General features: G+C 39.4%; 3 protein-coding genes across 3 annotated transcripts; all 3 read right to left on the bottom strand.

Annotated features, from left to right (window-relative positions):
- Positions 1 to 813: 813 nt before the first annotated feature.
- Positions 814 to 6,252, bottom strand: aurka (aurora kinase A). The gene is made up of 9 exons (XM_041955552.1): positions 5,955 to 6,252; positions 5,473 to 5,538; positions 4,405 to 4,762; positions 4,273 to 4,315; positions 3,973 to 4,164; positions 3,545 to 3,683; positions 3,173 to 3,321; positions 2,708 to 2,882; positions 814 to 1,593 (listed from the first exon to the last, which is right to left on the bottom strand). The coding sequence occupies exons 2-9, from the start codon at positions 5,533 to 5,535 to the stop codon at positions 1,411 to 1,413; spliced, it is 1,302 nt and encodes a 433-aa protein (XP_041811486.1). The 5' UTR covers positions 5,536 to 5,538; positions 5,955 to 6,252; the 3' UTR covers positions 814 to 1,410.
- Positions 6,253 to 7,710: 1,458 nt separating this feature from the next.
- On the bottom strand, positions 7,711 to 14,642 carry prelid3b (PRELI domain containing 3). Its single transcript, XM_041951131.1, has 6 exons — positions 14,511 to 14,642; positions 12,758 to 12,926; positions 11,224 to 11,313; positions 10,760 to 10,830; positions 10,554 to 10,656; positions 7,711 to 9,265 (listed from the first exon to the last, which is right to left on the bottom strand). The coding sequence occupies exons 1-6, from the start codon at positions 14,540 to 14,542 to the stop codon at positions 9,149 to 9,151; spliced, it is 582 nt and encodes a 193-aa protein (XP_041807065.1). The 5' UTR covers positions 14,543 to 14,642; the 3' UTR covers positions 7,711 to 9,148.
- Positions 14,643 to 15,223: 581 nt separating this feature from the next.
- On the bottom strand, positions 15,224 to 19,602 carry LOC121616227 (tubulin beta chain-like). The gene is made up of 4 exons (XM_041950935.1): positions 19,509 to 19,602; positions 18,464 to 18,572; positions 18,146 to 18,256; positions 15,224 to 17,581 (listed from the first exon to the last, which is right to left on the bottom strand). The coding sequence occupies exons 1-4, from the start codon at positions 19,563 to 19,565 to the stop codon at positions 16,437 to 16,439; spliced, it is 1,422 nt and encodes a 473-aa protein (XP_041806869.1). The 5' UTR covers positions 19,566 to 19,602; the 3' UTR covers positions 15,224 to 16,436.
- Between the last annotated feature and the right edge of the window lie 2,352 nt (positions 19,603 to 21,954).

The following is a 21,954-nucleotide window of genomic DNA, read 5'->3' as shown; positions in this document are numbered from 1 at the left end:
CCCTGAATTTATCCTGGTCCAATATCCACAAAAAAGCTCATCTGGAATAATGCTACCATTTCCCCCGAGTGCACACCAAAATTTATGTTACAATATATTTTCTATCAAAGCCAACACTGTGTAGACGCATCTGAATAAAACTAAAAAATAGTTTCACACACAAGACTATGAACCAAGAGGAGGAATTGACCTAAGTAATAAGACGTATTTCCTACTATAATTATCTCCCTGTCACTAAACATGTCTTTGGCGCCACCCAGCGGACAGGAGAGTAAATGGTTAAAAGCAAATCAGCACTATGCAACATGCGTGAGTGAGTGAGGTTAGAATTTCTTGGTTGGATAACTTTACACCTTTTACTGGCCTAAAAGGCAACAGCTTTAAGCCTTGCATAATATCTTTACTTTACCCACTGATCTTTAATTGTCTCTCAAATAAAATTGTGGCTCACTTCTTTAATTGTTCATAAGTGTTAAGTGTTGTGCTGACTACTACACACTTAACGACAACCATTTTAAAGCAGGATTACCAAAATTATCTGAAATACTGCAGTAAGACAATGTTGTGTTACCCAGCAAAGTTATTCAGAGAACTCACATCTGTTTCCACTTCTTAAAAGTATGCTCACTTTAATTCATGCTGATCAATTTCAGTTTACACCCATTTTTGATGCAACCTTCTGGATACACACATCCTTTAAATTTTTCACTTATTTAAAAAAAAACAAAAACAACCCCCCCCCCCCACACACACTTACTACTAAAGATAAAGACACTGACTTCTTTACATTTCAACATTTTATTGTGACAGAAATTCACTGCACTGAACAGATATTAACAGTCAGTAGAATTAGTACTGACTAAAATCTGCAGCATGCTCCCAATTCAATCTAGTGGTGTGCTAGCGCCCTCTAGTGGCCAGGTTAAACGGTACTTGGATGAAAATGGGAGCATCTCACTCATAGACATCAGTGCAAAGTCTTGTAAGCAAGTACTTAGAGCTTGAAATGCACAGAAACATAAGTCTTCTCCCCAACAGAACACATATACAGCCTCTTTCTAAAGTGACATATTCCACGAAAGATAATTTATTTTTTATTTCAAGTAATGGCATTTCAAAAAACTTGACTCAATAAAATTTCATAATTACACAAAAACAGTGAAATATTTACAGGCAAAAGAATGCCACTGGTAAGACAAGGAAATGTGGTAAGAAGATAAAAGATAAGAAAAAGGTAATCCTGTGGCTCAAGATGCCTGCAGACCTGCAGACAAAAAACACTGACATCAAGGGATTTTGTTGTCAACATAGCAGTACAAGCAGATTCTGAAGGTGTTCATGTTTCACACCTTTGTACAGCTGGTATTCTGTATTACTCCACCCTAACATGCTCGGTGGAGGTGGAGAGGCTCATTGTCTGGGCTCCTCATTGTTCAGGGTTGTGGGCTTCTTTGTGGAGGACTCAACCACCCAGGGGTGGGACAGGACTCCCTGGATGGGCAGTCTGTGCATAGGGTTGTGCTTCAGTAGCCTGGCAACTAAATCTTTTGCTCCAGCACTGATATTGGCCTGTGCAGGGTAAGTGTACTCCACCTGGATGACAAATACAGAACAGTACAAAGATTAAACTTTCAGCAGCAAATATATGACAAACTGTAGTGCAGGCCTGCAGACTCAAATGGGATGAAAAAGGTGACAGTTCTGAAATGGTCCAAGCGGTGTCCTGCGTTAAGTGCAGGTCCTCCAGATGGAGCTTTTCACCTGCTAAGAAGCCACACATGTAATTTTATGTACAAGTTTTGTTATTTATTTTTTGATTGTTGGGCAGGCACAATGTCAGGATTTCAATTCTGGATGGCTGAAGTAATTTTGTTTGGGCTGTTTAATTACAGAAGTTAAAACAGTTTGCCTTCCTTTGATTTCCAACTAGTAGTCTCACTGGTATAGAAATGACTGATATGCTGTGGAAGCTGAGAAGCGCATATGGTTGATTAAGGCACTTTATAAAGTTTTTCTAAAACACTTTCATGCAGATAGCTTTTATTCATGATAGTTTGTATCTATTACATGTAGACATTCTGTTCAAACTGTGCAAAAATAATGTTTGCTGTGGATTGCATCCATTTGGAATTCTGGAATTTTCAGCTCCAACTTCCATTTTTCCTACATTGTTCTCTATGTTCATCTAGTCTCAAAATTCAAGTTTCTTTATTGTCACTGAGCATGACATGTCAATGAAATTTGCATTGCAACCCCCATGTTAGAAACAAGATAATAAGAAAGATAAGAAAGAATAAAATTAAGATAACTAGAATAAAATAAACCAACATGCAATAAAAATATTCGTAAATGCAATTAAAAATACCAGAATGAAAATATACTAAGGCAATAAAATATACTAAACAATAAAATATACCAGTTGTCTCAATAGGCAATGCATTTGTAGTAGCCTGTAACTTAAAATAGCCTGCTGTGATTTGTCCAGACTGCACATAATATTAGTGTAAGAAATGTTTTCTTTTGATTATAAAGTTGATTATAAAGGGAAACTTTTTGTATTTATTGTGCATGTAATGTTCATTTTAGTAATTAAAAATAAAAGTTAAGAAAACATGTTTTGCTCTAATCATTTAGGATGGACCAGTTGTACAAGTGGGTGGGCTCAGGCACCACTTGTTGTTGGGGTGTCTAGCTATCCTTTGCTCACCCTCGATATCCTGCGGTAGGTCTCCTCGTGACTTTTTGATTCAAAGGGGGGCCTTCCAACTAGGAACTCATAGCAAAGGACGCCCAGACTCCACAGGTCCACCTTTTCGTCATGAGTTTTCCCCTCAATCATCTCCGGAGGCAAGTAGTCCAGTGTTCCACACAGCGTGGATCTCCTGAGCAAGAAAACAGAGATGGATAACGTTAGTTTGTAAGCTCTCAGTGACGTAGAAAGGCAAAAAAAAAAAAAAAAAAAAAAAAATTCGAGAGGAAAAAAAAAAAGGAATTTCCTAACCTGAGCACAGACATTGAAGCCAAAGTAGTGAATTGCAAATACAGGCCAAAACATTATTCCTCTCCAAATATTGCAATACCATAGTTTTGCTTAAAGGCTCTATAGATACAATACTTAATTAAAAGCTTAAAATCAAAAAGGTGCAGTTTGTACAAAAGCATATGCACATACCTGGAGGAAGGTGTGTGAACAGACCAGCCAAAATCAGCAATTTTCAGCTCTCCATTGGCCCCTAGCAACAGGTTCTCTGGTTTGATATCCCTGTGGATCACATTCTTGGAGTGGCAATAGTTGAGGGCATCTGCCAGCTCCATGATGTACTATGATGGCACATAAAACAGTGAAAACAAGACATGAATCATTCGTTCGACAGCACCATCTTAATTTTGAAATGGTAAACTCAAGGAACTACAGTGAACATTAACATGTTCGTGGAATTAGTTCACACCTTAGGAGAAGAATGATCACTTTCATTAAAATTATACATGTGTTTAAGCTGGTCATGTTAACTGCTCAGAAAAGGTCTTGAATTGGCAGACTTACTGTGGCACTTCTGTCCTCGGAAAAACTTCCACAGCGCTGCAGTTCACCGTACAGTTCACCTTTAGGTGCAAACTCAAGGATGAGATACACACGAGACGGGTCATGGAAGTAACCATAGAGACGCAGGATATTGGGGTGTCTGTGGAACGCCGGTGAGAATTTTTATGAGATTTTTTTTTTTCAGATCCAACATCCCAATGATACTTGAAAAAAAACATAAACATTTGTGTTAACCAATGTCTCAGCAGCTGCTCTGTGGAGGAGGACCACAGTCTCAGTTCACACTCATGTAACATGCACTCACCCTTGACTAAGCTTTCCAAAAGTAAGATTTTAACTTATGACAAAGAGAAGATGAAGGAAGAAAAAGTAACATAAAATAAGCATGATTCTGCTTGTCCATGAATTACACAGATGCAATAAATTACCTGAGGTGAGATTGGATTTCTACTTCTCTCCTCAGTTGGTGCTCCACCCCGGCCTTCTCCAGCTGCTTCTTGAAGAGCACCTTGAGGGCCAAGATGAACTTGCTCTGCCGCTCTCTGGCCAAGTAGACATTGCCAAATTTACCCTTTCCTAAGGGACGGCCAATTTCGAAATTTTCCAGGCTCCATCGCTTGCTGTGTGAGCAGAAATGTGCACAGTTACAGACAACAATGGTGACAAAATGTGCAATCTTGATGATAATGATAATGATGATAAAGTAGAATCACACTTATTAGTCATACCTTGATGCAGAGGAGTTTGAGGAATCCTTCTCGGCAGGTTTGTCTAATAGATATAAAGGATTTTCTTTAGCCTTCACAACACACATACAAACACACTAGTGATAATTTTGTCCAATTTTGTATTACTCTTACTCTGTGGTTTCTCTGGCTTCGCGGATTCTGATGGTGGTTTGGCCGACTCTGGGTTCACCTTGGGCACATATGTCTTTGGCTGGTTTTGCTGGGAGGGACGCTTGGGCTGTGGTGCAGGATTTCCTTTCTGAGTAGCAGGATTTCCTTTCTGAGTAGCTGGGTTCACATTCTGATCAGCGTTGTATGTGGACTTGACAGCAACAGAGACATGAGACACTGGTTTCTGATGGCTCACAGGACGCTGAAGGCGCTGAGGTCCATTTGAAAGACCTAGGACACGCTGATGCTGAGCTGGTTTAACAACGTCCACCTGTGGCTGTTGTGACACAGGAACCCGCTTTGGTCCATCACAGTTGTACTGCAATCATAGGGAAAAAAACAAACGCTGATTATACTGGCGGTTAAAGGATTTTTAGATCTGACAGAAACAGAGTTCCAACTTCTATGTGCTTTGGCCCCTCACCAAATCACTAGCTGGGTAAAGACTGATTTCTAATTTGACGACTAGGTAACTAACTACCAACTACATCTTAATTATGTCATTATCATTCTCAGCTGCATGTTTATTATTCTGCCTGTGTGTGTGCCGACTCATAGTTGTGTGTCTGATGTAAGAAAAAAGAACATCTCATACTGCTGTTGCACTCGAAGCAGTTCAGCATATTTGATGAAGTTGATGTACTTGGATGATTGTTGCAATTTTTAGGTTGTATCCATACGGTTGGTTGAACACATTTATTGTAAGCCACTTTGGATTAAAATGTCAGCTAAATAAATGCAATGTAATGATGTTGATACTACAAAAGTAGGGGCTGAACAATTAATTGAAATATGGCCAAGTACAATATCCAAATTGCAGGAACTGTAGTTTTAAAGGCAAATTTTGTTACAACATAACAATACAAATGAAGCATTGTGGCGCTACAGAGATGCCCAAGGCTACAGATCATACTTCAAATAAATCAAAGTTGAAAGTCACATCGGCATCAAAATACAATGACAAAGGTCAGAAAAAGTGAACACACAATCTGTGACAGCAGTGGTTTTATATTTGACAATTTTATTTACCTTCATTTCAGGCCTTTGAAGTTTCAGGTCCTTTGTCTGCTTCAGCTTGGCAGCAGAGTCCATATTCTGAGAAAACCAAGTGGAGGGTGTTTCTTTAATTTTTAATCAACATAATATTGGGGTTGAACAAAAAAAGGTGTTCGTTAGTAACGCAAAGATAGAATTTACTGAGTCGTTTTGGTCACTCTAGATTAATTATCTTTGGCTATATGAACAGTAGCGTTATCGCCACAGAACTAAGAGTGTAACATAGCAGTGATGAGCCCTTGTACATTTCACAGCAGGAATTAACAAATAACTGGGTAAGAAATATAAAAACTACACGCATTAGCCTTCAAAGGAGAATCAACGTTAACAGTCTCGTGGTTAGCAGTATCGTGACGAGAACGTTAACTTCAGAGCTTACGTTTGATACCATCAACTATGGCAAAACAGCACATGCAGCACAATAATGTTGATAATTATTAGAGAAGACAACTTACCTAAATATGTTATTGCACAATGACCGAGAGCAACCACTGACCGATAGTTTATGCAGAATTTAAACAGAGTAGCTCTCGAGCTTACTCCTTAGCTAGCAGCTAGCATACGTCGACCAGTTGAAGGAACCGTTAGCGTCTAAATGTCTACTTTTACAGCGAGTTGAATTTTCTAACAACGCAGTTACAGAACCCCCTTCCAAAGCCGGCCCGGTATTGTGAAAAGGTAAATACTGAAACTTAAAAATCAAAGCAAACTACAATGTGCGAATTCCACCTCAAATGTGGCTGGCTAACACTTGTCCTAAACACTGCTTATTTGATTTCAAACGTCCCTGCATTCAAAACCTTTAAATACACCACAGGCTCCGATTGGCTGAGGGAATGCTCTTTACTCGCTCATCATTGGCTTAGGTGAATGACGTAAAGGAAATCCTCCAAAGCAGCAGGGGGCAGCAGCAGCATCCCTGAGCCCTCTGGTCTTTAACATGAAATCAAATCAACAACACGATCATTTACACGTTCTGCATATATTAAAAGTAGAATAAAAACACACTTATGCATATAGGGATTCAGCCAGGCCGTGGAGGGATTCAGTTCTAAACACAGTCACACGAAGAAACCGATACAGCAGCAGCAAGGCCTGGATTATAAGAATTTAGGATGCCGATCAACACTCCTGTTGTGGAAAGGCTACAACAGGTCTGGAGGCCCTAAACCTGAATGAAACAAGACATGACAGACTCATCAGTCTGCTGGACATCAAATGTTGACAGATTCATTTATAGTCTAGATATTTCATACTAGTTGAAATGATACCCTGAACCAAACTTAAGTCCACTTCTTGTATGATGTGTGAAGTTAAACAAGCTATTATAAACATACTATTTTCACTTTAACCCATTGATGAATTATATTTGTTCTGATAGAAAGCTGTTAAATACACCCATCTGCAAAAGTCATATTTGTGTGGTCTTCAACTGGGTCAACCATAAGACACTGAACAAGCAGTCTTTCCTTCACAAGACTGTAACATGTATTTACTCACTGCTCTTTTTTTCTTTTTTTTGATAGAGCAATCTTGAAAAAACATTTCCATGTTGCCAAGCTAAAAAATTGACAAAATGCACTTAACACCCCCATTATCTACATACACATAAAAAACAAGAATGGCACACATAACACAGGTAATAATTGAAATAACTTTATTTTCAATCATTCACATCACACTTTTATTTCAGCCAGTAAAACCGCAACATTTAACTCACTGTGGCCCTAAACTTCTAATTTCTGTCAAGAGAATGAATTTAGTAGTCATACTAAATATGACATTGCAAGTCCAGCATTTGGCCACAGTGTGGCAGCATGCAGCATCAATGCATGATCAACGTTAAAAGAATGCAGTCGAATCGGGCCACACCTACAGAAGGTGTTTCAGTGTGTAGACTCTGGTTCAACAGAGGAGCACTGCAAGACCGTTTAGCTACCAATGACTTCTGGAATGCATACATTCAGTGAGCATCTCATGACTGAATCTACCAAAGGCAATCGAGCAGAATCACATGCACTGGACAGTTCATAGTCCATGTTGCGCCTTGAAAAAAAAATAAAATAAAACTATTTGCACAAAGATCCACTACGTTTAATATTGTCTAAATTATATTGAATGCCAGAACAAAAACCAATTTATTTTTCTGAATACATTTGATTTCCATTGTAACAGCAACCTTTTTTATTTAAAAAATTACTGGCAAAAATGTTCAGTTTAACAGGTAAAAATACTTTATTTTATTGTCACATTCTGCAGTTGGTGAAACCTTTTTTTCTCCAGGCACAAAATAAACAAATTAGAATTTCTAACTAAGGATGTGATATCACAATTCACTACTTCATAACCAACAATTTCTCTAAATAAATAATCCTGTTACAAGTACAAAAATATATATATATTAAAAGAAACTAAAGTTTTCACCATCACCACACTGCTGTGTTACATGAAGACCTTCTCAAATGCAAACTGTAACCATTTAACCTGTCCAACAGTGATACCAAAATATTCACAGGTTACCAGCACCCTCAGATTGTGTAGCAGCTTTTCTTTTTTTTAATTCTGTAAGTGCAAATAGAAGTTGATGCGTAGGTCTCAGCCTTTACGCTGAGAGGACATGCTGTGAGGACTGTTTTAACTGGGGAACGGTAGTCTTGTGTGCATTGATAAAACTGTTTGACTTCAGCAAACATGTTCAGGTACAGAATGTAACTACAAGTTTTTACCGTTTTGCTCATCTCCACGCATCCAATTTCCAACCTAAGTTATACTAATGTAGCTTTTGAGAAGGTCTTCTACTGAATATAAATATGGCAATTATCTTGATCCCGTCATTTCACTTAAACATTTTAATAACAATATTAGTTATCACATATTAACAAAATGCAGTTTTATTCAGGCTCACATACGTTGCCTGGTACAGAGTGTCATGTTATTAGAGGTCCCGCAAGAGAACATTGTTGAGGAGACAACCTTTTTACAAAATTAACCTGACAGTGAAACATTTCACTGTGCCACTGTCGATGGCTGTGTTAACGCAACCATTTACTTTCTGACACCTAAAACCACTTCCACATACCCCTGACATGCATTGCACTTGACCCACGCCTCAAAAGGCACCGTTTTCTGCCATCATATTACAACCATGTCTACATATCTCACCATAACGGTCTTGCTCATAGCAGCTCATGCCAGAGGAGACTTGCTGGCATTCTGAGGTCTGGCAAAGGTACTTTTAAGGGTCTGGACACAAAGTGGTGTGTCTGCTTTGGCACTTTTCTTGTGATTTCAGTTCATCCAGTGCCTCTGATACCTCTTTGATAATTCTACATGTTTCCAAACCCACAGATAACAGTGGTCTTGATCCTGAACGTGCCACCCACTTTTCTTCCCCAAGTCTCTCATCACTGCAGTCCTGTCAGGCAGCATCACCTGAAAACTCTCCACAGAATCCTTTTATGTTGCTGCTTGGTGTTAAAAATATATCTAATGTAGATAGTAAAGTATGTGAGATGGATGAATTATGCCCTTACATAAGACAAAAAAAAAAAAACCAGAGCACCAAAACAACACTAGAGCACCATAAAGGGAGACTGGTTGTACCGGTGTGCAGTTTCTGTCAGACTCTGCTGGAAAAGAGAGGTGGGTGTCATTTCTCAGTGACCGCAGCAGCCATGGGCGTACGTATGGTCCCGCGTGCTGTGGCTGCCAGCTCCTCAATTTCTGCATTCAGTCGCCTGATTACCCACTCCATGGCTTCACGGCCCTGATCAAAAACAAACATAAAGCATTTGTGAAGAAAATATAAAGAGAATTAGATCAAGCTGAACTGGAGGAAGGATAAGAATTATCTGTCGCCATTAAAAGAGAGCAGTGGTTGCCAACTTTGGGGTCAGGACCCTTCCAAGGAAAAAAGAATCCAGGGTTTGAACTCTCTGAAGATCTCTTAGTTCACTTCTCAGAACATACAGAATGTTCCTTGATTCCTTAATAGCAAAAGAGAGTTTATATTCAGGCTTGTACATGACGCCTGGTACAGAGTGTCTTCTTAAAGCTGAGGTCCTGAAAACACTGACTACATTCACATGCACACTAATTGTCCAATGTTATTCAGAATATGACAATGATCTGAATGTTATACAGATCATGCAGACAAGCCTTGTTCTGATTGTAGCATTCTCCAGATAAGATGTGGCATATGCTGATATTATTCGGGTTTTAGGAGCATTTTTTGGATATGTTTACACTGCACCTCGAATATGTGTCACTGGGGGGTTTACTGCAGTTTGCAACACACAGCCTCTTGGCTATTTACAGTCAGCTCTGTGCATTGTCTAGCCAACAGTTTGCAGGGCTGAGGTAGAGATGCATGCACAAAAGAAAAGTCCACATTTCTGGTTGGACAGAAACTGACCTACTTTTAAAGATTATGAAAATTTGGATGGTATCTGCACAAATATTGTAATGCGGAACTTTTCAAGAAGTGGGTTAAACAAATAAAAGAGGGAGGATGTGCTTGTTAATTGGAGTATGCAAAGCTGAATGTAAATGGAAAAGTACGTGGAATATTCATGTTCATTAGCTATATAAACAGCTTAGTAGAAATACTGTTTTTTTTTTTTGAACAATCGGAAAAACTGACAGTTTTGTGCATGTAATGCAAGCATGACAGCAAGTCAGATAAAACACCATATGAATGATGCATTTAAGTTAACCTTAACAAAGAAAAATAATTATTTCCATTACATAAAATATTTATTTTTTTCCTGACTTTTCTTTAAACTTGTGGGGGTTTTTTCTTGAGAAATAATGGATATGTTTCATGGTTTCAGGCACTGATAAGTTACTCTTTGTCTGCAATGCTCACAACTTGGCAGAAATCTGATTATGAATGTCCTGATGCAACAAATTCACATGTTTTTGATGTACCAAGATCCAAAGAACATCCAGCCTAGATGTTTCGTTTAACATTTGTAAGGTTGGGAACCACTGGAAAATGAACCTCACAAATGCTTTGGGTCCTATTTGAAAGCCAGTTCTGAGTAATCACTTACCTTTCCAGCATTAGTAGAGATGGTGCTGGCCATAACTCCTTCCAAGTAACTGCTGAGACTGACTCCTTTCACAGAGATGATTGCCTCCTGAGTCAGTACTGTTCTAGAATTTAAAAGGATTTTAAAAATCATGGTCAAAAGGCCTGAATGCTTTAGATATGAATATCATTTTATTTAAAATTCCTGCCACTGTATGTAAAACTTACTTCTCATGATCCTCAGGGTGTGGTTTGTACGTTAACCTTTCATCCACAGACACCATGTTTGTGAAAGTGATCTATAGAGGAAATAGCACAAGAAATAGTTAATGTTAAGATATGAAATGCCTTACATCACAGTGAGAGCATGTGAATGCAGCATTATGAAAGTTCATTGTTGAAACATGAGCTATCGACCTGTGGGACAAGCAAGACTTCATTCCACCGTTTGGCACACTAAGCCAACACTAAGTGTTCAGACAAATGGAAGTCACGAAAAAGTGGATCTAGACAGCATATGGTTGCTTTGGGTTGACACATCCAAAATAGAATATGTTTTGTAAACAGATGAGAGGGTTTCATAAGAGTATGTAGGTTAAAAAAAACAGGTAAAAATCTGCCTTTAATAGTTGCCTCATGCTGTAACTATAGGCAGAAACCAAAAGGGCAGGTGTTATGTCACCAGTACTCACATTTGAGGACTGAAGTTCGAAAATCTTCTCTTTGGGATCCACAACCGAGTGCTCCTGCACATATGTGTATGTCCGTGTGTTACCAATGATCTGATGGCGAAGATAGAAACATGCTTTACTACAAACTGAAATAAACAACTATAACCTTTTTTTTGCAGGCATTGCTTAATTTCAAATGGTGCCTTTAATTATTGATTGATTTACTAATCGATTTATTTTTGCCCCCTTTGTAGTTTGGCGTCCCCAAAAAGTACACAAAGCTTCTTCTTTACGCAATTAAAACACAAATCATCCACTGGCTTGAATTCATCCAGACATTTGAAAAATTATTAAAATGACATTTTAGCTCATTTTCAGACTCAGTCTGCCTAATCCACATTTAGCTTCCTCGGGCAGACCTCTGGGAACAATTTTATGAACTTCATGAACATTAAAAATAAAGATTTTCTGTCATTTAGCAAACATAAAAGAGTTATTATTTTCTTTATCGTAACATTTAACATCTATAGCTCTGATGAGGCCCTGAAGACAGCCCTTTCATGTTCATGTGCCTTATGATTAGGGTCATAATTGTCAGGTTAAATAAAAATGTGAAGATTAATACCTGGTTTTGCTTAGAGAGTACAGAGGTAAACCAAGAGGAAGACATCTTCATGATACAGCCAGTTTACACGTGCAGACTGAGGCTCAGGGGTGATTTGCTTTGAGACAATCTGATTAACGGTTACCTTCATATGCTATCAATCACTGGGACAACCTGTGTCATAGACCGCCCTTGGAATTAAAGGGGCTATTCATAGACGTCGTCACTGCCTACAGGCCTGTCCTCAGACATCTAAGCAAAGGTCAGTGCTGGAGAACAGCAGCTGATTGGCCAATGTTTACACAGGCTGAAACATGACTGAGTGGCAGGATTTTATCTCTCTCCAGCCTTATCATGACGGAGTTCAGACAGTCAAAGAAACAGGGGAAAAGTTCAAATGGCATGCTGCAGAAATCCAGAGGCCGCCTCCGCCACTGCTTTGGATTCTAGTGCCCTCTAGTTTCAACTCAGTCAACAGGGATGGAAAGTTACATCACATGCTGTCATGGGTTACATCTCAGCCATGACAGAAATGGGACTACTGTGTTCTGTACAACACGAGCCATGGCACACAGCCATAAACTTGCCTGGGCTCCTGTCAGCAACCACCTCTGCTGCTACTACCCCTGGACAGAAATAGCCCTGCAGGGTTAGGGTCACGCTCGTGCACACTTGACCCAGGCTATAACTGGATTATTGTGTCATGTTCTATGACTTTTAAAGTAATTTTAAAGCCATTTTATCAGCAAAATATGAGATGGTTGTGTGTTTTTTCACCATGCTGCATTGATTAACAACGTCAAAGAGAAGCACGAGCACAAACTTGCACTTCAGGTCATGTGCTGATTTTAAATATTACCAAAGGTCAACAACAAGGTTGCTGCAGCAAATTTGTTGACAGTGATGGCAGACTGCAGACCAAAAATGCTGACACTGGGTTTTCAAACTTACAGATTTCACTATAGATGGAAGACCCCACTCAGTGCTGAGTAGTCTTTTACTATGGAGGCGTCCCTGTTTGTCGATGCCTCTGTCCAAAACATCCACTCCGATCACACTGGGGTTCATGGGGTTGGGGTACTTCTGCATAGCAGCCTTGGTCACCGTCTCCCAAGGATGACTGTAGAAGGACAGCCAACAAACAAAAATATTATTCTGACATTACAAAAACAAAAGCCATACGCATGCACACGCTGATGAACTGACATCCTGATAGTCAGCTGCAATTTTTGCAAACATGTCTTTTGGATTAAATCATGCCATCTTTATGATGTTGAGACAAAAGTGAAAACAAAAAAAACCTGATATTCAAAGTCAAAGTCAGCTTTATTGTCAATTCTGCAGTATGTACAGGACAAACAGAGAATCGAAATTGTGTTACTCTTCAACCTTTTGTGACAGGACATATATTAAAAAGAGATAAATAAAAACTGTACAATCTAAATTAAAAACTGTACAATCTAAGTAAGAATTATATATTCAACTGAACTTGCTTTTTGTATTTTCATAACGAACACATATCTGCTAAGAACTTAGTACCATACGTTCTCAGTTTTTAAACAAACTACTTTTGTGAAGGGGTGGAATGTCACTGAGTACATCTACTGAAGTACTGTATTTCAGTTCAATTTTGAAGTATTTGTCCTTTACATTAGTATTTCCCTTTCATAGTACTTTGAACTTCTTCTTCTCCACCACACTTCAGAGGGGATTGCTGTACTTTTTATTCTATTACATTTATCTGACAGCTGTAGTTACTTTACAACTATAATTATTTCATATAATTTATAGCATAATCTTAAAAAATATGATGTATTGTTACAGATCTAACTATCCTACAGTATATAAGATAGTTATAATAAGTCCCACTCTGACAACTACAAGAGTAAGTTACTACTTACACATGAACGCTTTAGAGGTAGTGTCCCATTAATATAAATAATAATAGCATACCACTTACTGGGGCCATGTTTTAATTAAGTAACATTCACAATTCTGGACCTATGAATGGCTGTCCACATCTCCAATTTCTTTCAAATACGAACGCGTGAACGAGGTAAAACGAAATGTCATTTATTCTCGTTAATATCAGGCTAACGTTACTGTTCGAATAGCACTGAGGAGTAAAGATGGCGGTCTTCCGAGTGGAAATACAAGGCGAACGCAGCCGAGTGGTGAACGGTTGCCACGGAGACACGTGAACGCGCGGTGTAGTGCAGTGACGCGGCCAGACGCGGCAAGATGTAGGGTAAAGGTCGCGCGCTGGGGGCTGGTTACGCAATTTGACAGCTTTTTACAGCAACTTGACACTGGCGCTCTTGTAATCACCTACGCATTAAGGCTCGTTTTAAAAATATGTACGTTTAAAATATGTACGTTTTTTGTGCGTACAGTGATTCTTGCAGTGTGGTAATCATTACAGCAAAAGGCAGCGACGGCGTTACACGGAGGGAAATCTTACTATGTAACGTTATTAGCTTCTACTACTAGCATCCTAGCTAGTAACACTAAAATTACAGTTGACAGCTTTCTCTGGTAAACGTTTTCTGTCATAAACCATACATACATTGTTCACAGGATTAAATACGAGGCCAGTTGGCGTTAACGCTACTAAGCTAGACACTGAACCTCTGACAGTCGGACCATCTCTAAAAACATCGTCGGAATACAAAAACAAAGTTATGTAGCTAAACAGGCTACGTACTTGAATATGTGCTCTGATGTCCAGATCTTCATGATTTAACTAGCTGACCGATGCTGGGGATGCCGGAAAGTGAAGGGGTGAATTAGCCGGTAAGGAGCTACAACCACTGTGACTGAAATAGGCGAACCACGTTCAAAGACAAGCGCAAGTCCCCTCCCACTGTACCAGAGGAGTCACATGAGGAGGATTAGTGACGCACTTCCGCTAGTAAGTAAACGCCGCATGAGTCTGCTGACACTAGAGACAGCTGACCGAAAAATCTCTTATATTTAATTTGATGACCGACCTAACTGAAAATAGAAACCGTATGAATATAGCCGTTCACTTTAACGTCTGTCATGCAATATATTCCACATTTGGCTATTTACCGTTCAATGGGCATATCGGCCATTTAACCTTTGATGTTACACAATTCAGCTCCGTCAAGGTTGAAAGTCCTCTGCAACCTTGGAAGAGTGCGAGACAGAGGAGTGTTGACACATGATCAACTCTGGTTATCTCACATTATTATTTCATCAGTATTGCTCTAAAATATGTGTTTGTGGGCTATTTAGGTGCAGTACTTAATGGGCCTTTCTCTCTCTCTCTCTCTCTCTCTCTCTCTCTCTCTCTCTCTGCAGTTATTACCTGTCAGAGGAGATCATAATTAATATGACAGAAGTTACAGAAACCAGCTTTGAAGGTCAGGACTTGAAATGAAAAACAAGTTTCTGCTGAAGAAAGTTATGTTTATTGTCTCAGACTTTATGATCATGAATGACTTATAAAAACAAGTTTACTTATGGACTCTTAAAATATGAAACAAGAAAAAACACTCTTTGGCTGAGCCTTTGAACCGGTCACACTCAAAAGACATATGCAACCTGTGAAAAGGGGTCAGAAGTAGACATTGCATAATTTAAAGGTTAAATTAGGGCAATTAGAGCTAATCTTTAAGCATCATTGTCATTCTTACATCCTAACAAATAACAAAGTTTTTTTTAAATAACATTTTTACATGTCACAAAATCAAGCACAGGTGTAAACAATAACTTCTTGTCTGCTGAAAGCTATCTGTTGAGTGAGCGCTGGCTTCTTGACCTCACTGCCACCTTGTAACTTTAAGCCTATTGCGCTGCGTCTGCCACCATAACCTATATTCACATGTGGCTTACATACAGCGTGATCTCCTTTATCCCTGTAAATGAGTCTAGTCAACTTTACTGCAGTAGAGCAGAGGCATCTCCACGTCATGCGTGCTTATCTCAGAGTGCAGACACCCTGGCCAAGTTATGTATAATCTCTATGTTCCAGACTTGTAACAGCGGGAGGAAACTGTGACAGCCTTGAACGGTATCATTATCACTGTGCTGTCAGAGTACTGTCCATCACTGCAGCTGAGTTGAATAGTTTAACTACAAATTACTAAACTGAATGAAGTTGGAAAACATTTTGCTATTTTTAGTGCTGTAATGACTCTAAGACTCTCTGGTTTTACTGTTTTTACCGTCACCGTCATAACTTAGAGACAAAACACTCAATGCAACATTTACTTTAGGTCATAAAAAAAGATATTTCACAAGGAGTGTTAACATCACAATTTCATTCTTATGGATTATATAGAGCTGCCATAACAAAACCTTTCATATATACATGCAAAATTTTCATGATTTAAAAATATTAGTATAATAGTATAAAAGGAAAATCTCTTATTTTTTAAAAACAAATATACAAGCTTATGAAATCATTTGAAGAAAACATAAAAGACAATAAGCACTATTGTTTAAATGTCACAGCACCTTTTATCAAGTTAAGTCTATCTAAATCAACCAAATGCATAAATTAAACAACAGAATAATAGTTCCTTTTCAGATCCACAATCCAACATTTCAGCATCCTTGCAACAAGGTGTCAAACCTACACGCCACACTGTATGCCCTATGTCTTCTACTCATCTACAGTGTCTTTGCTTGTTTCCGGCACTGTTTCCTTTTTAACTTCCACCTGAGACTGAACTTTTGTTGTCAGTAGTGATGAGCCTTCCTCCTCTTCCTCATCCTCTGCTTCCCAACCTAGATCAGCAGTGGCATCTTGGTACTGCTGGTACTCCGACACCAGGTCGTTGAGGTTGCTCTCTGCCTCAGTGAACTCCAGTTCATCCATACCTTCCCCCGTATACCAGTGGAGAAAAGCCTTGCGTCTGAACATCAGGGTGAACTGCTCGCCCACACGGCGGAATATCTCCTGAATGGCCGTGTTATTCCCGATGAAGGTAGAGGCCATTTTGAGGCCTCGGGGTGGGATGTCACACACAGCCACCTTGACGTTATGGGGGATCCAGTCCACAAAGTAGTTGCTGTTTTTCTGTTGCACTGCAAGCATCTGTTCGTCCACCTCTTTGGTAGACATCCGGCCTCGGAACATGCCCGCAACCGTGAGGTAGCGCCCCCGCCTTGGGTCGCACGCTGTCATCATGTTGCGAGCATCAAACATCTGCTGGGTGAGCTCAGGCACGGTGAGGGCTCGATACTGCTGGCTGCCGCGGGCCGTCAGAGGTGCAAAGCCTGGCATGAAGAAGTGGAGGCGAGGGAAAGGCACCATGTTGACAGCCAGCTTCCTCAGGTCTGCGTTGAGCTGTCCAGGGAATCTCAGAGAGGTGGTGACCCCGCTCATGGTCATGCAGACCAAGTGATTGAGGTCCCCATAAGTCGGCGTGGTCAGCTTCAGCGTGCGGAAACAGATGTCGTAGAGGGCCTCATTGTCGATGCAGAAGGTCTCGTCCGTGTTCTCCAAGAGCTGGTGGACTGACAGGGTGGCATTGTAGGGCTCCACCACTGTGTCAGACACTTTCGGGGAGGGCATGATGCTGAAGCTGTTCATGATGCGGTCGGGGTACTCCTCTCGGATCTTGTTGATGATGAGGGTTCCCATGCCAGAGCCGGTGCCACCCCCCAGTGAGTGAACCAGCTGGAAGCCCTGCAGGCAATCACAGCTTTCACTCTCGTTCCTCACCCTGTCAATCACCTGCTCCACCAGCTCCGCTCCCTCTGTGTAGTGGCCCTTCGCCCAGTTATTCCCAGCCCCTGAGTTCCCTGTAACACCGAAATAAAAGAGCAAAGGTTAATCTAATTCTACCACTTGTGAACAGAATTAGTATTAATTATAGTATGAGACAAAAGTTGTGCCGCTTCATTACAGATGGGACACTGCTTTGCATAAAGATTCACAATTCTATGCTGCCAATAAATATTGTCACACTTTTCTTTGCTTAAATGCCTGCATCTCCAATTTAGGTGATTTTTTGTTTTCAATTTGACGTACTACATGCTCTAAACTTCTAACTAACTCTCACAGATCTATGAAACATTTTCAATAGCACTGGATAAAATAGAAAATGCGCTATAAGAAGGCTGAAATTTTAAAAATACTCAATTTTCACCCGACGTGGACATGATCCAACATAGATGCAGGATTTATTCGAACAGCAGTTGGGAGGCATTTGTTTCCAAAGCACCAGATATTGCAGCACCACAAGTTTTTATCGTTTATAGTTTCCTTTTCCACATAACAATAAAAAATGTCTTCATATCATCACATAAAAGCAGGATATTCTTAGCAGGTATTCCCCAGCATGACTGTTTTGTTATTTGTCTCACCATGGATGAAGTTGTCTGGCCTAAAAAGGGCTCCGATGCGGCTTCCTCTTATACTGTCCATTGTGCCCGGCTCCAGGTCAACAAGCAGGGCCCTCGGGACATATTTACCACCTGCAAGCAGAATGAAAATCTTTTAGCCAAGTTCGCATCCTGAACTTAAACATGCCCTCATTTGGTGTCAACGTTTAAGAGAGGTAATATTTGGAGAGAGAATAGTTGGGTAATGAGTAAATATGTTCATGAAATAAGCTGAATTAGAAAGAAAACTGCAGCTGTTAAAGCAACAATTTGTGGTCTATGTACAGTAACCTCTGTTACCATGTGCCTCATTGAAGTAGACATTGACCCTCTCCAGCTGGAGGTCGCTCTCTCCCTCATAGAGGCCTGTTGCATTGAGTCCATGTTCTTCACTGATCACTTCCCAAAACTAGACAAAGGCAAAGAAGGAAATCATCACTGTAATACTGACAGAACCGCTGGTGTTTACTGAAAGACGTCAATTGTAGCCAAAGCTTTATAAGGTTAGCTGTTTAGCTGAGATAACAGAATTATCTACACAGATGATATTTTCATCTGACAATTATCTTAAGATGTTTTTTCACCTTTTACCTAAAGGATGTCAAATGGTTGCTTTCTCATGTACACATCTATGGAGATTTGCTTATGCACTTGGGCATAATTGTTTTAACTGTGTGTACCTCTTCAGTCAGTGTTTGGCTGCCAAATCTATTCTTACACTGACTTTCTCACGGATGTTAAAATGCATCCCTGCTTATTGATCTCTGAGCTGAGGCATTTTATGATGACTAGATTAAGAATCCCGGCTCCAGGATTAAATGACAAAGATACTCAACAGAATAATAACTGCTTGATTTTTAGACCGCCACATTCTCTGGCTTTAAAAAGCATAATGTGTCACTTCAGCTGTTTTATCTTGTAGTTCCTCTCTCTTGTTTTGTGTTAGCCATGATAAAAATGTCCCACCCCTGCCAGTCTCGCTTTGGCCCTTATCTTCTCCCAGAATGCTTGACAGGGAACACCCTGTGTCACTCACAACTGTTGGTGGCACCACACAAGGAAACAGTGCAGGGCAAAATGTGCATCATCATTGAAATACAGTAAAATAAAATGCATTTTTGTAAAATTTACATAATTGATGTCACTTGAATATTTTAGTTAAAACTTTTCCTAATTTAGTCTCAGATAAACACAATAATGAATACATTTTATTTGAAATGGTGACTGAAGCTTATATTTCTGTCGTCTCAAAACGACATAGTAGGGGGCCATTAATATGAGAGTCCCAACAGAGGCTACTACACATTATAGCTTTAACAGTGAAATAAGGATTTTATTTTATTACCTTTGAGCCGATCTGGTTGCCACATTGTCCAATTTGGAGATGCACAATTTCACGCATGATGATCAGGCTACAGTACACAGAGCAGCTGGGAGTCTCTGATAGGTCTCAGTCCTCTTCAGCTTTTTATACAGAACCACAAATGATGTCATCAGTGATGTCAGGAAGTCACCCTGGTTCATAATATGTGAGGGCCCCCGATACACTATGAAAACCCTTAGAAGAAGAAGAATTAAACACATGTAAATTAACTTTTGCATGAGGGACTTACTATACTACTACTACTTACTACTATACTTCTATACTCTTTGAGTTGGTAGGTAGACCTACTGTGTCTTCCAGTATGATGTCTGTTGCATCATCCAATATGCTGCCTTATGTTTTGCTATATACCTGTATGTTTAATTTTCATCATGCACTGTATTTCATATAAATAATTCAACAAAATTATTGAATGCATTAGTAAAGTACTGTTATTGATGGAAAAGGCCTATGAAAAATCCTATTATGTAAAACTGCAAACTTGTTGAAAGAACGCCTACCAGAACAATATGTCATAAATCAATGAATTATCAACTGCTGCAGATGACAACAGTTGGTGCAATGATGCACAACAAAGCATGATTTTGGCTTCACATGGCTAAAACCCATCTGTGAGCTGTACCACCAACCAATAACAGGAAGGAAGAGGATGAATGAAAGTAGTGTGCTTCTCTGGCCAATTTCAGATAACACCCATTGGATTAACTACATTTTATGTTAACAGTCTACCCACACACACAAATACCAGACACATTGTTCCCCTGGCTGACAGGAAGGCATAGTATTAACTGAAAAAACTGCAGAAGTACAAAGTTTTCCATTTTCAGCTACTAGTCAGCAGAGGCGTCATAATAATGGAGCAAAAATGTGCAGCAGTTGGGAGATAATGTATGAGAGATGCTACCATCTAGAGGCCAATCACTGGCATAACACGATATTACTGGAGCAAGCTGATTTCTGAGACTGATAAGAACTGCGTGATAATTGTATTAATACTTCAGCATGTGGCTCAAAATGTTAATAATGCCATACAATACAAATTAAAAAATTGACTGTTAGGGCTAACGTTGAAGCAGCACTGCTGTTTTTACATCCTAACAAATATAATTTTCATGATATTTTGGCATATCACAAAGAAAGCACAGGTGTAAATGATAACATTCATGATGGCTGAATTCCACTTAGCTTCTTTCGGTTTCAGGGTCCTGGCACTGTGTAGACTGGCTCACTGTCGTGTCTTACTGAGATGCTTGAATAGAACAGAGCCGTCATTAAGTTATCAGTAACACTTTTTTTTTTACTGTGACATGTCAAACTATCTGCTGCGAGCGGTCTTATTGTATTAACATTAGAAATAGTAGTCTGGACATGTATGGCAGGATGACTGAACGACTGTAACTGCTCCCGTCCTCGGTTCAAGGAATTTGCATGTTCTCCAAATGTGTGCACAGGTGACCTCCATCTTCTCCAGGTTCCTTCAACACACTGATGACACGAAGTCTGTCACCTGACGATCTGTTGACATCAGAGAAGCTAAATTCATGAAGGTTGACTAACACTGAAAAGGATAAGTTGATTTAGATGGGGTCCACAAACTGAATAAATAGATATTAACTAACTAATAAGTGCTTCACATGTTCCTTATCTCTCTCTCTCTCTCTCTCTGTGTGTGTGTGTGTGTGTGTGTGTGTAATCGAGTTAACTATTTAATATCATATGAAAATAACCAGTTTAAACCAGACATTGTATTGCCTTACATGACGTAATACAACACTATTAAAGCGCAGGATGATGATAAGGATAAAGCATTGTGAAATCTCTGTTCACACTCACACACACACAGGTGCCACATATTCTTACCATTTGTCAGTTGTTGCTGTGGTTAATGTGTGTAATGTGTGTGTGTTTCCACCACCAACCTCTTTGGGCAACAGCACAAAAAGGTTCAGTGATCACTGGTTTTCCAGCAGTGGTGGAAAAGTACTTAGATCTTTTACTTAAGAATAAACACCAACACAACAATGTAAAAAATCCTGCTTAACTAAAAGAACAGTATCATCAACAGAATGTACTTTAAGTAGCAAAATTAGAAGTACTCATTAATACAGATGCATCAATGCAAAAGCAGCATTTGACTATTAAAGCCTTTTAACTACTTTATATACAATCAGCTGGTTTATTTCAGTTTTTCCCAACCTAGAGTGACAAAATAAATCAGAAGATACATTTGATTAGTTTTGTGGGAACCGACACTAATTAAAAGGAAATATAAAGTGTGGAGTTTAGGGGAAATGTCTCTTTTGTGGAACTGAAACGTGAGAAAGAGTCATAACTAGACACTGCTGCTTTGAAACAGGTCACCACAGGTTTAATCTTTAACAATACATTTAATTAATAAACTTACATA

Source organism: Chelmon rostratus, chromosome 2 (genome assembly GCF_017976325.1).
Source record: "Chelmon rostratus isolate fCheRos1 chromosome 2, fCheRos1.pri, whole genome shotgun sequence".
NCBI classification, from domain to species: Eukaryota; Metazoa; Chordata; class Actinopteri; order Chaetodontiformes; family Chaetodontidae; genus Chelmon; species Chelmon rostratus.
Note: the sequence above shows the minus strand (reverse complement) of the source record. Positions and strands in the feature narration are given on the sequence as shown.

Excerpts from the sequence above, each read along its gene's own strand:
- aurka (XM_041955552.1), bottom strand. The coding sequence starts at position 5,535 with ATGGACTCTGCTGCCAAGCTGAAGCAGACAAAGGACCTGAAACTTCAA. Across the intron at positions 4,165-4,272 it reads TCAAACTCCTCTGCATCAAG|CAAGCGATGGAGCCTGGAAA; the intron begins GTATGACTAATA and ends CTGCTCACACAG. Across the intron at positions 3,684-3,972 it reads GAAATCCAATCTCACCTCAG|ACACCCCAATATCCTGCGTC; the intron begins GTAATTTATTGC and ends GGCGTTCCACAG.
- prelid3b (XM_041951131.1), bottom strand. The coding sequence starts at position 14,542 with ATGAAGATCTGGACATCAGAGCACATATTCAA. Across the intron at positions 11,314-12,757 it reads TTCCATCTATAGTGAAATCT|ATCATTGGTAACACACGGAC; the intron begins GTAAGTTTGAAA and ends CTTCGCCATCAG. Across the intron at positions 9,266-10,553 it reads TCTCTACTAATGCTGGAAAG|GGCCGTGAAGCCATGGAGTG; the intron begins GTAAGTGATTAC and ends GTTTTTGATCAG.
- LOC121616227 (XM_041950935.1), bottom strand. The coding sequence starts at position 19,565 with ATGCGTGAAATTGTGCATCTCCAAATTGGACAATGTGGCAACCAGATC. Across the intron at positions 18,573-19,508 it reads GCAACCAGATCGGCTCAAAG|TTTTGGGAAGTGATCAGTGA; the intron begins GTAATAAAATAA and ends GCCTTTGTCTAG. Across the intron at positions 17,582-18,145 it reads GCCAGACAACTTCATCCATG|GGAACTCAGGGGCTGGGAAT; the intron begins GTGAGACAAATA and ends TCGGTGTTACAG.